Genomic DNA, 16,633 nt, shown 5'->3' on the forward strand with positions numbered 1-16,633 from the left:
AGGATGCAATCCCAAAGTGCGAGTCGGGAAGCTCCCTCTTCGCTTTTCTTTATTTTATCCTCTTCAGGATCTAGCCGTACGTTTCCGGCGTACGTAGACTTCTGGCACACCCCATTGCTACGTTAAGGCCGACGCCATTCGGCCGATAAACTCGAAGCGATAACCGAAGAGGTCAATCGCGACTCCGTGTCTCGTTTCGCGCACGTTTCAGTACAGATAATCTTCGCCGATTACGCTATCGCGTGTTCTCCCCGAGATCGAATACCTTGTCATCTGTATATCTGCGCGCCACCGTGGGATTCCGACCCTGACGATCCTCCGGCGTCAGCAACGCGGCGAATCTCCTCCGTCTCGCGAGTAATAAGATCCTTACGTGTCCCTTCTTCCTCGCTCCTTCACGCCAAATTTCTTTTTTATATACGGCACGCGATGGAGTTTTGCGATCGCGCGCGGGATGGGAGGGCGAGAGAGAAAGACGTCCCTTTATTATTCCCCTAATACGAGTGCTCGTGTTATCAATCGTTTTGTTCGGAGATAGCGTCGTCGTAACGGCTCGATACTCGAGCAGGATGTTTGCGATGTGACGATTTGTCCCTTTCGTTGCCATTCGTCTTATCTGTCGCGTCGTTACACGAATACACCGTGAAATGTATTTTAAGGGGCTCGCAAAAATTCGGCGGATTGTTACGAAAATATTCCTGTTATCGATAGCGACGATACTTCTCTTATCGGCAGTAAACGAAACTATACGCTTTTCCCTCCCTCTCCTCTTCCATCGTATTCAATTAAAGTATCCATCACTGTTTGCCATCTTTTCGGTAATTGTCTGATTCCACGCTTATAAAATCACTCGTTTGTCGAGCCGATGAAATCATCAGCGATCTTGTCAATCTTTACGATATCAACCTTTCTGCGGTGCGAACCGTTTGACTTTTTCTTTCATTCGATCTGCAGAAATTGATTTACCTTGCATCGGCGGTTTGTATATATTTGAATATTTCGATATTATACTGATGCAATCATACACGTTTACAATATTTGTATTGAATATTCTATTGATGAATAAAAAGTCGATTCGAATCGAGTTGAACAAAATGCTATATCGAGATAGATAGGGCATCGAGAGAATCGCAACAAGGAAATTCGTATTCTCGCTCGCATTCTTCTTCTTCTTCTTCTTTCTTTTTCTCGGTTCAGATTGATTTCGGTGGATCTCTTCTAGATAGCCTCCCTCGAGATGAGAGATTTTATCGTTAAAATCGTTAAAATAATAATGCATGTGCAGGCACGCGTTGTCGAAATCGTTTCGAAAACGGCAATTTTATCCGCAAGGAAGATCGCGGCGAATAACGGATTACTCATCACCAATCTCCAATCTCATAGCACCAAATTAAAGATAAATCGCTAAATTTGCGTTTCGTGAAGGAAAATGGCGCGGTTGAACAGCGCGAGTAACAGGACGACTGAGACGTCTGTGAGCGCATGTAATGCGATAAAACGAGCGAAGCAAAGTAAGAATAAAACGATGGCATCGTCGTTCCGCCATACGTCCGTCAGCGCGCGCGTATAAGCGGTCGTATTCTGCACAAATAAGAAATTCCGCGCAAGAGCGTACGTCCCCCTATAAAAAAGACGTCGCATAAATGTCTCCGGCCGTAATACCACAAAAGTTCTTACTATACGAGGCAAGAAAATATTACGGCAGATGCGCGGTTACGTACTTTTAGAAAATGCACCGCGACGCACGCGGCGCGACGTGATATCGGGCCGGCGATATCACGTCCTCTAAAAACAATCTTCCACGCTGTAACACGTGCGAAATGTGACATTGATACAGACGATAGTTTTCGAGCAAAGATCGACGATATTTTGCCGGCCGCGCCGCGTTATCGCAGATGTGTCGATTGCCGTCCGACTGCACGGATGATTAGATTTAATTAAGATTCAACGTTGTTCACGTAAGATTCAATTACGAAGTCTCGACCGGCCCGAGCGGGCGGCGTTTTTCTTTATCCGCTTAATCGACGATAACGATGCGACCTTGCAGCGGTTTCGCTTTACGTGGCGCAGTCGCGATTTTTTTCCTGCCGGCGCACGCAGCCGCGGTGAACGCTACGACTGGCCACAATTCAGGCGCAATAACCGTCGAACTCTATGGGAGATAATAAATTTCAAGAGTACACACGATATCGCATAGCGTAAATCGCGCGAGCGCCGATCGATCGCGAACATAATCCAGGAGACAATAATGCTCGCTCGTTCGCTCGTTCGGCCGCTTACGAGCCTGTCATATATCACGCGGTGATAATGAAGTCTTTGTAGATGTACGGCTGTTGCTGCATCAGGTGTTTCCACGGCCGCACTTTCATGCGGTTCACGCGTGATGCGCTAATAATTTATTGCTATCTATCCGCGTCCGGCGCACGTTGGGTCTGGCAACAACGCCTCAGAGAGCGGAGAAGTCGAGACACAGTAGATGAGGGAGAAAAAAAAGAGAGAGAAAAAGAGAGGGAAGGAAGTAAGAGGTAGGTAAGAACCGCTTTTAGAAATTAAGACGGCCGTCGTTTCGCGGACAGCGCGAGACGCCCCGCTGAATAATTCAATTCGTACTTTCATCGTTATTGCCGACATCTGATTTTGACCGTGAGCGAGCGATGCGCGTAAGTCTGAGTCCTCGCGAAACGTTATGTAAAACATGACCGGTCTCGTTAAATACCCCTCTCCACCCTCGCTATCGGTCGCCGTGGATGCGTCAGAGAACTGCAATAATGCGCTCGTTATCGCAAGAGATATCACGGCTGCACAACCGCATTATTTTTCTCCTCCGAGTCGACGGACGAACTCGCGTCGTGCGAATCGCCGGCGTGCTGCGAGTCCTTCCTCGTTCTCGGGTCGAAAGAACCTCCGCAAAAAGTCTCCGATTTTTAAATTAAATTTTATGCGAAGTGATAGCTCATGATAAGATATCAGAAATATAGAGGGTCAAAGTGGTCACTACCTACTAAGGAAATTTGACACTAATAACGTTTTATCGCACGAATTTTTGCGAAATTCAGTATCTATGGGTTCTTTGAGTTGCTTATTACGAATTCGATGTCAGATTTAAAAAATTCAAGATGGCGGATGTAATATAGCGGACACAAATAGTGAAACAATTATTTACTTTTATTAGAACTGTTATGTTGTGGTTTTTTCAGTTAGCTGATTGCGAATTTTCTATCAGATTTACATTTACCTTCATCTTGCCCGTAGGCAAGATGAAAACTTATCCAGCCAATAAAGGCAAGATAAAAATGTTATCCAGCCACTGCAGGCAAGATGAAAAAGTTATCCAGCCAATGAAGGCAAGATAAGCTTCTAAATATAACAAATAAAACTATCACGTTATCCTTTATGCGTCATGTAACGTATCAATTTGAATTTGATATTTTTTTTATGAAAAAACAATAAAAAAAATACTTTTTCCACTAAAAAATTGTCATTGAAAAATTACTTTCGAAAACTTAATAGAAAATTTGTAATCAACTAGCCAAAAGAACCACCACATAACAGTTCCAATAAAAGTAAATGATTGTTTCACTATGTGCGTCTGCCATGTTGCACCTGCCATCTTGCATTTTTAAAATCTGACATCAGATTTATAATCAGCAACTCAAAGAACTCATAGATACTAAATTTTGCAAAAATTCGTGCGATAAAGCGTTATTAGGGTCATACTTCCTTAGTACACTAGGAAAAAAAATTTAGTATCTCTAACAAATCTGTTCAGTTGAGGCATTTTTTAATAGCAACCAAATATCTTGTTTTATATAACAAAATATTTAGTTGTCCCAACTAAATATATTTTTCTGCTTTGTTCTCTGGACCAAATGATTTTGTTCTTAGACTTCATATATAAAAATTAAGAGCATTTTAGTTATTTTATCCATAAAAATTACATAATAATGAAATATTATTTTACATAAACTAAAATAATGCCCAATGGATATTTTGTCTTCTTGTGCACTAAAATTTAAATTTTATATATTAAGAAAACATTATAGAATTTTTAACAAAATTCATATAGTTGAAGCTTTTTGATTGCTATAACAAAAGTATTACGTTATACGAACAAACCGTAATCAAACAAGATATTTGTTTACAGGAACTGTTTTGTTGGGCATATTTTGACCAAATTATTTTGTTGTTACAACAAAATTTTGGTTCACGCAACAATACATTTTTCCTAGTGTAGGTAGTGACCACTTTGAGCCTCTACATCTTTGAAACCAATCGTATACTCAACTTTTCTGTAATTAATGTCTCATCATGAACTATCTTTTGGCATAAAATTCGATTCCAAAATCGAGGATCGAAAAATGGGCAAAAAATCGACCCTTTTTGCGAAGATTCTTTTCCTATCGAGTATTTTCGCTCCGCCACGGGGCGGAAGTGTCCTCCGTGACGAGACGGAGTACGTTTCGTTCGGCTGCGAAAGTTATTTCGAGCGTCGGTGGTCGGAACGTACGTTGGTCGCACTCGACGATTTTTGCAAATTCCACCACTGCAAGATGCACATCTGTATCTCCCCGTAGCCGGCCGGATGTCTTCTCGATGACAGACGCGATAAATCACACTTTTCTGTCGCATTTTCCAAACAAGAAGTCGAACTCGCATGCGGTGAGATAAATGTGCATTAGCGTGCTTTTCTGACTTTCCGGCGCCTGAGGAGAGACACGAGAACGTGCATCTCCCAAACGTGTGTTTCTCAACGTGTCATACGCGCGAGATATTTTTAAAAATCCGCATCTCGCGCTCTTTTCTCCGCGACGAACGTGCATACGTAATCATAATCGGTGGTACGGAGATGACGGTTGTCGTGAACGGTAATCTATTCATGTACGTATCGCCATAATTTATTCCCCCTCTCCTCTGACGTAACAGGTTAATCCATTTAATAAGCTAACCGCAGGTTAATCGACGTATCGTGCGTGTTACGTCTGAGCAAGCAGCTTTCGAAGCCACGAAGGATGAAATCGATTCAAAGTCGACGAGGTACGTACGTGCGCGCGTCGAAATACGCTTTTCTTCGTGCGCACTCTCTCTCTCTCTCTCTCTCTCTCTCTCTCTCTCTCTCTCTCTCTCTCTCTCTCTCTCGTTGACGCGTCGTTTCCCCACGTGGCCGTGTCGTGTGTAAGCGGTTGCAAGATGTTGCTGCGCCCAATGGATTAACGAGCGATTCCACCGTCGATAAGCAATATTCCTCTTTAATTGGGATGGGAAGCGGAGTGACTTATCGATCTTGCCTATTGACGCCGTTGCCGAGGTGCAGCAGGCCAAATTCGCCAACCCGGCGTGATGCCGCGACATCGAGCAACATAAATCGGCGGAGCGCGTTCCTTTCTCGACCGGTATAAGCTCATTAGCGCTCGAAGACGGCATTATGTACGGTCTTCTCGCGATTTACATGCCGAGATAATTGCGACGAATGCCCTCGAAGACCCCGCGTCGCGACTCGTTTCGTCTACGTTGCAAACCCGAGTGTGTTATTTTGACGCGTATAAGCTGAAGCTTCCTTTACGCGTATCTTCGTCGTCTTAAATCACGTCGTTTAACGTGTTTAAACGCGTTAAGTGATATCGAAATCAGCATCAAATGACGTGATTTCAGACGACAAGAAACGCGTGAAGAAAGCTTCAGCTTATACGTGTCAAAATAACACACTCGGGTTTGCAGTGTAGTCTCGCGGATCGAATTAGAGGAGGAACTGAAGGTAACATCGCGGAAACTAGCGCGTTATTAGCGGAGTCCGCGGTATCGGATTGCTTCAATTTTCCAGCTGGCGGGGCCAATCGCGCGTTTCGCGAACCTGCAAGCGGGCGCAATCAATCAGCCGATGTGTTTTAAGCCGCGAGCTAATGACGCCGGCAACTCCGCGGCCTCGCCGAGCGTTTCGGCACCATTGTCTATCGCGTTAACAACGCGAAGTCAGGCGGAAATTCACCGCGGAGAAATTCGTGCATCCCTCCTGCTTCCCTCCCCTCCCCGCCCCCCTCTCTCTCTCTCTCTCTCTCTCTCTCTCTTCTTTGCTCGCTCGCGAGTTTGCGCGGACCCGCAGGCAGATTTGTCCACGTCGTATTTTCGACGCGGACTGCTCAATTATTAACAAGCGAGAACCCACGATTTATCTGTGGGAGCTTGAATTATCCGGTAATTGCAGAACAACTGCCGCGTCTCGTAATGACAAGCGACGTCCCGACCGAGCCGGGGAACGATCGCGGCTGCTGTTTTGTCGCTCCCGTGGTAGAAACGACCGACGAGCATTATTTTCCACGCATGCTGCACGAGAGTTTACGTGCGTAGGAAATTTATAACGCAAAGAAACATGCTAGTGCATGTTTCCCTTCGCGAATACGATCTCTACTTCGTCCTCGCGTTTCCGCCGAAAGGGTCTAACCTGCGCACACACGTCACCGTGTTCCGGGAGCACGTGTGTGCGAGGCTCGCCGCGTATTTACCTCGATTCTACCGCCATGATGCCGCTGCCGTCGCCTTCGACGTCTCACCCGCGCCGTATTCCAAGGGAAACTCCGCGTCAGACAGCAGGGAGGGTGAAAGAGAGCGAGAGGGAGGGAGGATGAGCGAGAAACACAGAGGCACGTATAAGCGTATTACGCCCGTATGGTTTCGAAATGCGAGATCTACTCTCTCTCTCTCTCTCTTTCTCTCTCTCTCTCTCTCTCTCTCTCTCTCTCTCTCTCTCTCTCTCTCTCTCTCTGTCTCTCTGTGCGGGAAATAGCCGACGAAAATAGACAGATGTGTGTGCAGCGGTCCCACACGATCTTGCCGGCCGCACTGTCAAAATGGTGGCGTCTCTCTTTCTCTCTCTCTCTCTCTCTCTCTCTCTCTCTCTCTCTCTCTCCCTCTCTCTCTCCCTCTCTCTCGTGGTCCGATCGAACACCTCGAAAAAGCGAAGAGCGCAGGATCGACTCTGTACTCGCGGCGCGCTTCAAACCTGAAACCGGTAACGTTTCACTCTGTACAGCGCGCTGATGCAACAACCGTCGAGAGTGCCGAGAAGCGGTAGAAGGGTTAAAGATAGAGTGAGGGAACCAGAGACAGAGAATGAACAAAAGAGATAAAGAGCGAGTGAGAGAGCGAGAGGAATAGAGCGTTAGAGGAGAGAAGGAAACAGATAGAGACGGCGAGCGAGGGGAAAAGCGTAGATAAGAGCAGAAGTGCGCGCTGTTATCGCTGTGCATACCAGCTGTAACAGCAACAACGGTATTATCGCTTCACATATGCACAGACAGATTTGTGAACGAGCGAACGAGCGATCGACTCGAGAACGCGCACGGCACTAAAGCGAGCGGCCCGTGTTTTCGCGAATGTAACCGGCCGTGGTGGTGGCCGCCGATACTTCACCACTACATCGCTCCTTCTCCACGGGTAGGGTGTGTACACCGGCGAGACACCACTACCGTGTCAGGTCATTCCGATGTTGCCAACGCTCTTGCGGTTCGCGCACCTGACTGCATACGGTGAACTTGAATTTCCAGTCTCGCCGAGGAGGGCTCTCCTCCTGTGGCAGCAGTGGCGACGGCACGGCGGAAATAATAGCGGGATATCTTCGTCTACGTGTAAGCGTTGCTAAGTAGCCGGTGTGGAACTCGCGTTCTACCTGCTCGCCCGACCGAGCTCCGACACGCAGTAGTCATGATGCAGATAATCGCTTTTGTCGCAATCTGAATAGAACAATATATCGGGAATCGCGACTGGTTTAGATTAGATTACTCGAGTAGTGAAACGAGAAATAAATTTATCTCGGTCGAGTGGGTCGTGCAACGCACTGCGCCGTTGCGCAAAACAGAATCCGAGGTAATTTCGGATTGCGAGAAAAGCGAGAGAATTCTCTTGCGGCGAGAGAAGCAGATTAAGGATTATCTTGACAGCGCCGAATAGCGCGTTAGATACCAAGGGCTCGAGTGCTCTAAAAGTGTCCTAAAAGGAAGTTGATCCATTCGCGTTAGCAGCGGATACGTTGGTCCATTTCGTCTGTTATCTGTGTTGAAACGGGAAGGAGATAATTGCGATTTTTCACTGAGAAACGAGTAGGATTTGGAAAATCATTTGTTTTTTATATGTTTTGCTACATTTGATGTTGATCGAAAGAAGATGGTGATACATTCAATGATGTATGGGGATATTTTTCAACTTTCCTAATGATGCAAAACAATGGATCAGACGTTTCCACACTGAAGTACTGTTTCATACTGAAATACTCGTCGAGTCCTCTCGATAAACGCTTCTCGATAAGTAGATAATAACCGGGAGGGGAAAAGGATAAATGGTGTTTGCGTGGGAGAGGAGTTAAGACAACTCTTAAGGGATTACGAGGGAGTAACTACGAAACGGATAAGAAAACCGCGGATTTTATTCTTAAAACAATAAATATGTAGGTTCTCTTTCTCGATCTCTTCTTCAGATCAATTCAACCATCACAGTTGCTGAATTGGCATTATGCTCATTATATATATTTACTGCAACGACAATATGTCCTGTTTGTAGAACCGCTCGCGCTTTCTGAGGTATAAAAGTAAAGTTTAATACTAAAGTATCTCTCTCTTCGGACGTGACACGACTTGTATTTTATACATGGACACACGCACGTTGCAGACTGAACGCGAACGTGTGACAAATTCGTAAAATGTGAGATGCTACTTATCGCTAAGTTAAGCTTAAAATCGAGTTTGGAGCTTCAGACAAAAGCCACATCTCATTCTCATAAGAATTCTCAAGATATTGTCCGAAGCAAATTCAAGATCTACAAAAATTATTCTAGAGGAACCCTCGCATGTAGGACCGTGATAAGATATCCTCGCTCAACAGTGAATAACTTATGTAACAGTTTTCTTGCGATATTATGTGTAACGACTCGAGTGGTCGAGTTTTATGTTGTAAAACAGCGCGAAACGCTCGCGCTTTCCTCCTTCATCTAAACGGATTACATTGTGCTCTCTCTCTCTCTCTCTCTCTCTCTCTCTCTCTCTCTCTCTCGTTCTCTGTCGTCGGATATCGCTCCTAGGAAATTGACGGGAATTATTTTCGTTCGTGACACGTGGTCAAGCCGGATCTCCTGTCCGTCTGTCGGGTACATCGATACCGATGGTCGCTGCGTACATATGTATGTGTGTGGGGGGGGGTCTCTACCCTAATTCTTAAGATATATCCTTAGAACCGTAAGATCAATAGGGGCCAATAGGGTGCAGGAGATTGGTCTCTATTGGATTACCGAGGGAGTATAGGTGAGAATACGTGATAGTCGGCCGTCGAACGACGGGGATCGCGCGGTGCGCGCGCCGGTAATTCCCGAGCGGGGCGAGAAAATTCGCCGCCCCGTCGTCCGCATCGTCATCGGGCTTCGTGATCGAGTTGTATTCTCGTACGTCGAGCACGAGCATACATGCGTCTTTGATTGCTCTCCGCTAAGATGACCGTTCCTTCGAACAGTACCCGCGTCGTAACATCGCGGTGGCGATGGCCGCGTGTGTGTGTACCCTCGACTTCCACTTTCCGGGACACGCACGCGGCGGAATACGTAGCAATAGTCGCCGGCGATGAAACGCGTCAGTCCCAATCCAAATGCGTGTATCTGACAATCGTTCCCTACCGAGTCGCGTTCACTTGTAATTACGGTTTATGTGAAATACACTGTATACACGTATGCGTATGCGTGTGCGTGTATAAATATATTATATATACGCAGCTGCATCTCGCAGTGAATTGTAATTGGCACATGCAAGTTAGAAGTGGCGTCGGCGCGCTGCACCGCGCACCTCCTTGAATTGCCTTGGTTTGAGCGTTATTTTGAGCTGAATAGGAGCGCGATTCGGCCGGTGTAATCACCGGGCAAACTTTCCTCGCGCTCGCGCACGTAATTGCGTTGCTCGCGGGTCGTCAGTCACCGGCGCATTCGTCGGGATAATAAAATCTGACACGACGGCTTACGCGCAAACTGTTCAGTCCGCAGTTCGAGCAGGTTCACCATCATAGTATGTCGTTTCATTCCTCTTCCTTCTCCTTCTCGTCCTTCTCGATAACGTCGAAGTGACCGCGATCAACCCGGACGAGATAATTCGAATTGAGACTCGCGGCGACTAGCGGTGACCAGCGGCGAGTTACAAGTTCGTGCTCTTGCCGACCTCGCTGGTCACCTCGAGAGACACGTTCTTGAGCGCGTTCAATTTTTCCACGTAGCTACTGTCGACGTGTAGCTTGCCGTTATCGTTCACAATCCCCTGTAACGGCGCCACCTTTTCGCTGCTACCGGAGACGGTCGTCACCGAGGTGCCGATGTCGCTCTCGGTTTTGTTTCGATTACTGCTCCTGCTGTAGAGCCTTTGTTTACCTGGGAACAGGTCTGCTATCTTTCGCGCTATCGGGTGTAGCAAGTGCTGCTCGTACATGTCGGCTTCCGGGTCGGCCGTGATCAGGCTAACGATGATACCTACGACCACCGTGGTCAGGCTACCGATTAGAGCGTAGTACATATAGGTGATGCTGTAGAGAGCATACAGGAGGTTCGGGTATTCGTCGGTCGCGGTAGCGGGCGAGGGTGTGACGTTTTCGTACGTGCTCGTCGAGGTGGTGACGTTCGGTGTGGAGTAATCGAGCCGGATTGGCTTATTGCTGACCCACGGTGAGAAAGTGTCATTGTGACAATCCTCCGTCGACAGTGGCAATAGTATAGTCGTGGTGTCGATGCTCAAGTGACCGAAGGTGATCCACATTGATATGACGTGGCTGAAGATCATACCGGCGGCGGCGCCTTTCCAATTGGCACAGGGCACCAGCATGGCGAGCAGAAATACACCGAGAAGCGGCCCGGATGTCGCCGATGTCATGAGCATAGATGACTCGATGACGCCGGAGAGCATGGCTACCAAGAAGCTGATACAGATTATCAGGATACCGTAGATGACGCCGATGGCCTTGATGAAGTGCAGTTGCTGTGTGTCTTTGAGGTCACTCAGTCTCGGTATGTGACTGATAAAGTCCTCGAAGGTCACTGTCGCCAGGGAATTGAGATTCGACACCGCCAACGTCAACGCGCTGTTGAAGAGAGTCGCCATCACGAGACCGAGCAGGCCGGGCATGTTGAGGAATTTGTCCTCCACGTAGAACGGCACGATCTCGTCGATCTTGTTGATGTAGCCCAGGCTCAAAGGGTCGCAATCGGCGTAATTCGCGAAGATCACCATTCCGACCACCCACGAGAGCGAGAACAGCACGAAGATGATGGGTATGTTGGCCATCATCGTCCTGAAAACAGAAGAAACACGTTCTCTCTTTCATTTCTCTCCTCTCTCTCTCTCTCGCTCTCTCTCTCTCTCTCTCTCTCTCTCGCTCTCTCTCTCTCTCTCTCTCTCTTTCCTTCTGCCTTTTTTCGCCCGCGCCTGTTTCCTCTTTCTACAGACCCAAACGAGTCGGCAACTGTTTGCTGAGATATTAAAGTACCTCGCGTAACAATTCAAAAGGGATTCGCGTAACGATGCCGAGCGTTCGCGATAAACGTGCGGCAAAGTAAGGTAAACGCGGCGCGCGAAGATCATCGGTTATTACGTAAACGCTCTCGCGTGCATGCACGTCGTATATTCTTGTAAAAATTATTAACGTTACGTAATTATCATTCGCATCCACACGCTCGCGCGTTCGCTTGTGTTCCGGGCTTTTTTTCCACAAATTGTCTATTTCTCCCTTCTTGTTTGCTGTTAGCGTTTGTGCAACGAGCTCTGGAGCTCGTTTTGCGGTCCGGATGCGCCAGCAGATTACGTGTATCATGAGACAATAAGACGAGCGTGATACAATGGTCTCCGCACACATACGCTCGGTAACGGTCACATGTATGTCTGATCGTTATAACGAGAGTTACTCGCGCGATTTTCAGCTTTACACGCGCAAGCACAGGGTCGGAAATTGTGTGTGTGTGTGTGTGTGTGTGTGTGTGTAATTTTGGTTACTCTGACTAGGTGTACACATGGGACCGCGTGTGTGCGCTGAGTCTCGAAACGATTTGAATATTTTCTTCGCGTGCAACGAGGAGCGCAACGGATGTCTAATGAGACGACTCAATTTCTGGCCAACAGACAGAAAATGTTATTATTTGGAATAATCGACAGTCGCGACTTGTGACTTTCCAGAAATGACGCGTGATTGAGAGATTTCCGTCGACGTTACATTTAGTGTAATATTCTGTTTGGTACAGCGCAAACGCGTTAAATGTCAAGAGATCAACGTCGACGAGTGTTTGCGGGAGTTTGCGATTTTGATTTTAATGGGACAATCGGGGCGGTCGATGGCGATGCGTCGTCTCCGGATCGCGTCCGTTCGACGATGACGTTTCAGCCGCGGCGTTTAAGCGTGTTGACATTCGCGTAGGTAGGATTGACCGATAGCGTGGCGACGGTAGATCATTGTAACCGAACCGCACCCGGCACCGGCAGGCGCACGGCCGAAGTCCAGTGGATTTCTGGATTTGGACGTGACAAATGTGTACGTAGCGCCCTGTACAGCCAGCGAATGTACAGCGCCGCAGATTTATAGTCGAAGCTTCGCTCTCGCATTATCTTACTCCCCTCCTCCCTCACCCTCGGTGAGGTAGGCCGCTCTTCGTCGATGATTCCGCGATTGCACCGCAAAATTCAGAAGTTTACGTTAGTTTATTCTCGCACGAACGAGAGAGAGAGAGAGAGAGAGAGAGAGAGAGAGAGAGAGGAAGAGGGGGGATATTTTCTCTTTTCGCAAGGCGAGATGCCTCGCGCGATAAAACATAGCCTCCTGCGAGTGTCAGAGAAGTTTGAAAGGATCTTAAACGCGAGCACGTAAATGACACACGTGTGCGTGTGTCAGCGCGGAGTTCCTTCGTATAATTTTTTTCGCTACGCGGAATTGAATGCCACGTGCCGACACGCCGTTCTACGCGAGTGACAATGGAAGAAAATAACAGACACAATTGATGAAAGAATTGTCGTCGACGTCGACGAAATAAAGACGAGCGTGCGAGCGCAGATGACAATTATGTAACGCCCGCGTGTTCGTCGCTCTTCCAACTTTTCGGAGTAATGGAGAGCGCGCGCGCGCGCAAATATCGTGAGAAATTTCAACGAGTTGAGGGAAAGGGAGCACCGACGCGAGAGAGAATGGACGAAGATGTGACGACGCGATTGAAATTTTAGGGGATTGAGATTTGTTGGGACGATAGACAAATCTTGAAATGACAGACATCGCGGAGCGCACACACGTGAAATCAGATGCAAATTACGGTGACGTGTCCGCCGCGAGCGTCGAGGTCTGTATTCACCTCGAAAGAGTAAAAAACTCGTGCAGCCTAATCGCGATAAATCGCAGGCAGCGGCGATTCGGTTTAATGATTGGCGAGCGAATCGCGTGGTTCATTACGATGCTGATTGGAACGCCGATCGCGCGACTAGTACATTCGTATACACGAATATAACCGGTGACATTAATACACATTTGCGCGCGAGTCAGCGCGCGCGGAGCGTAAGTTTTTAATTAGCCGACAGCGACACAGGCACAGTCGTCCATCGTAACTCCGTAATGCGTTTCCGGATATCTCGTGTGCGGGCCCCGGTGACAAATGACGAGGACGTAGCTTTCGCGCGGCTCTATCCTTCATCCTCCGCGCGGGCGGTTATTTACTCGGCCATTTTAATAAAGCCACCACCGGTACGCTTAGGGACGGTCGCATTATTCCGCGAACGTATGTCGACGTCTTTCAAATTGATATTGCGGATCATATTGAACGACGACGGAGTGAAAGAGAGAGAGAGAGAGAGAGAGAGGACAGGGGGCAGGGCTGGAATATTTCTGTACTAAAAGTTTGGCGCCGCGCCATTCGGTCCCCCACGGGGTACTCATTGATTATGTGGTAATGGTAACCGCGGGCACACACAATTTCCTAAATCGACTCAATCGAGCCACTTACCGAAAACTTTTCGCCGCCGCCACCGCCGCCGCCGCCGACGACGACGACGACGACGACGACGACGACGACGACGTCGACGACGCGACGGGAAAACGGGAGAGGCAGAAGGTAAGGCGGGAAATCGTCGGCCGTAAAATCCCTCAGCTCGTCGTCACGCACCGAACTCTATTTTATAGCTTATCCGACGTACGTATGTTTAACGCCGACAGATGGATAATCGCGCCATGAATTTCGATGCTGCGCCTCGGAGATCTTTCTGCGCTACGTCGCGCGAAGCGAGTCTACGTGACGGGGAATCTTGTTCAAGTTCTTGCGGCTGTGAAATTTGCACGGCAGAGGAACGTATTCGCCCTTTATCCTTTTCTGTCTGTGTTTCTCCCTCCCTCCCTCCCTCCCCCCTCTCTCTCTCTCTCTCTCTTTTTCATGCACTCTCTCTGGATCAAACGTACAACTTTATTTCTCTTCACGGCACGTGAGTGTACCCACTCGGGTATCCCGCCAACGATATATTCTCGAGCGATAAAATTTTACGAAGCGACGTGATGCATTCGGCCCACCTGATGTCCCGGTAACGCGCAACAAAATTGCGGCCGCTTGGGCTTTCATACGCTTTCGATTATATGCTGCGGACCAGCGGACTGGGAAAAAGCTCGGTTTATTTATCGTCGATCGTTTTCTCTCTTTCACTCACTCACTTTCTCTCTCTCTCTCTCTCTCTCTCTCTCTCTCTCTCTCTCTCTCTCTCTCTCTCTCTCTCTCTCTCTCTCTCTCTCTCTCTCGCTCGCGTTCGTAGCGGTGCGTGCGCTGGAGAAATGTTTCGCAATTATAGCGACGCGAATGCGAAGCCGTTCTGAGCGCGCAAACAAGCGTGTTTACGCGATAATGGGTGGGATAAGTGCCAAATAATGAGGGACTGCGGATAAAATCGATTGTGAGGGCTAAAAGCGCAGGCCGGAAAGTTCAGATTTTACGGCTCGCGTTGTCTCGCGTAGAAATTTCCCACGTAAATTTTTTCAGACGCAACATGGATTGCGATTAGAATTGCCAAATTTGTCCCGAAATTATTATTATTATTTTTATGGGATTTTGCGCTTTTCTTATGTTTTGCGACACATAATATAACGTTATAGTATAATCAGCATTCTAGTAGACTAATGATAGAATAAATGATAGAATAAAAATGAAGAAGAAGATAAAATTTCAATGTAAAACACGGGAACTGAAAAAAGACATTGAGGAAAGTCTGAATTTCTCACTTGGAGACGCGCGTATTCGAAAACATTGCATCTCTAGTTGGACCTGTATTAGATTTCGGCTTTCGTAGTAGATTTCGGGGAGGGGGGGGGAGATCGGATCAAATTCCAATTAGACCCCGAGACATTTCCTATGCGGATCGTGGATTGGATTCTACGAAGGCGCAAGCTCGCGTTGCGATTCGCGACCGACTCCGCGTTGACGTCACCTGCGTGCACGCTCCTGTTTTCGATTTATTATAAGCTGGTGTTCCCCGCAACGGCAAGAACGCAACGTATGCACGAGTCACCGCGACCTATAATCTTCGCCGACTCATGCCGCTGAATCATTGGTTCGACTCAAGCGATCACTTCGGAGACAAGAGGTTTCGCGGAATGACGAGCGAATGTGTGTGCACACATCAGGTGCGTCCGGAGTGCACGTGGAAATTCGAGGGAACGCATGTCCCGAAAGCGTGATAAATGTGTTCGATGCGGGAATCGGCTCGTCTCGCGGTATTTTCGAGCTGCTGAGATAAAAGATCGACGCGAGATAAGATTTCCGTTTTGTGGGACCGCGCTAATTTTCCTATGCGAGCACTCGCGACTGCGTAGATCTCGGCAAATCGAGCTTGGATCCCCCAATCAGGTTCCGAGAAACATTCTGTGCATTTGTTACGTCCATTTGTTAACGCGAAGGTATGTCAAAATACACAAAGATTCACGCATGAGTGCCTTGACTCGGTTATTAAGCTGATAGCCGCATTGACGCTTCGACGAATAACGATAACGACGCTACGATAACAATGTATTTGCAGCTGCCGGGTGCTTTACGGCAAAATATATTTCAAAGTCTCCGAGAAGTATCGGCGACTCTCGTCGCGCTCGGCGCGATATTCTACAAGGCGACCTTTATACGCTCTCAGACGAACTATTGGCGACTATTAAACTTTGATATTCTTACTTGCGCGGCACAATGCTGCTCCAAACGACGCCGCTGTCCTCCTTTCTTTCCCCCCGGTCGTTTCATAGACTCGACTTTCCTCTCATCGACCGCTTCCGCGAGTGCACGCTCGTGGTTTCCGTTTACGCCTCGCACGTTTCAACTGATAATTCGCGGAACACTTTGCATAAATTACATTATCCCGTGCGACGGTCGTTCGACGAGACGTGCATTCGCGATACGCGACGAATGTCGTTTACCGCCGTCTCGCAGTCTTGATTAGGGAATATGTCCGATCCCCCGATCGCTTCGCTCAAACAAGGGCTTACTCACTTGACAACCTTCCTCTGACTGGACATGCTGCAGTATCTTTGGACAAAGTTCTGCTGACATCCGAAAATGGATAAACTCATGAACAGCTGACCCAGTGTCGCCGATAGAGTCGTCACTCGGATAGTAGGATCCGTATCGAAA

General features: G+C 47.9%; 2 protein-coding genes across 5 annotated transcripts in view; both read right to left on the bottom strand.

Annotated features, from left to right (window-relative positions):
* Dip-B (Dipeptidase B) overlaps positions 1–7,714 on the bottom strand; it is a 31,328-nt gene extending 23,614 nt beyond the window's left edge. The window contains exons 1-2 of one of the 4 annotated variants that reach the window (XM_019844846.2): positions 7,508–7,714; positions 6,498–6,994 (exon numbers count right to left, since the gene is read on the bottom strand). In XM_019844846.2, the coding sequence (XP_019700405.1) occupies positions 6,498–6,514 (17 nt within the window). In that variant the 5' untranslated portion in view covers positions 6,515–6,994; positions 7,508–7,714. The other 3 variants (XM_019844845.2, XM_025297039.1, XM_019844847.2) reach the window with 3 other exon arrangements.
* Positions 7,715–8,396: 682 nt separating this feature from the next.
* LOC109503573 (sodium-coupled monocarboxylate transporter 2) overlaps positions 8,397–16,633 on the bottom strand; it is a 45,531-nt gene continuing 37,294 nt past the window's right edge. The window contains exons 5-6 of the mRNA XM_011153550.3: positions 16,493–16,633; positions 8,397–11,301 (exon numbers count right to left, since the gene is read on the bottom strand). Of these exons, the coding sequence (XP_011151852.1) occupies positions 10,158–11,301; positions 16,493–16,633 (1,285 nt within the window). The 3' untranslated portion in view covers positions 8,397–10,157. The remainder of the gene's footprint in view (positions 11,302–16,492) is intronic.

The sequence above is a fragment of the Harpegnathos saltator genome, unplaced genomic scaffold (assembly GCF_003227715.2).
Source record: "Harpegnathos saltator strain DR-91 unplaced genomic scaffold, Hsal_v8.6 scaffold168, whole genome shotgun sequence".
NCBI lineage: Eukaryota > Metazoa > Arthropoda > Insecta > Hymenoptera > Formicidae > Harpegnathos > Harpegnathos saltator.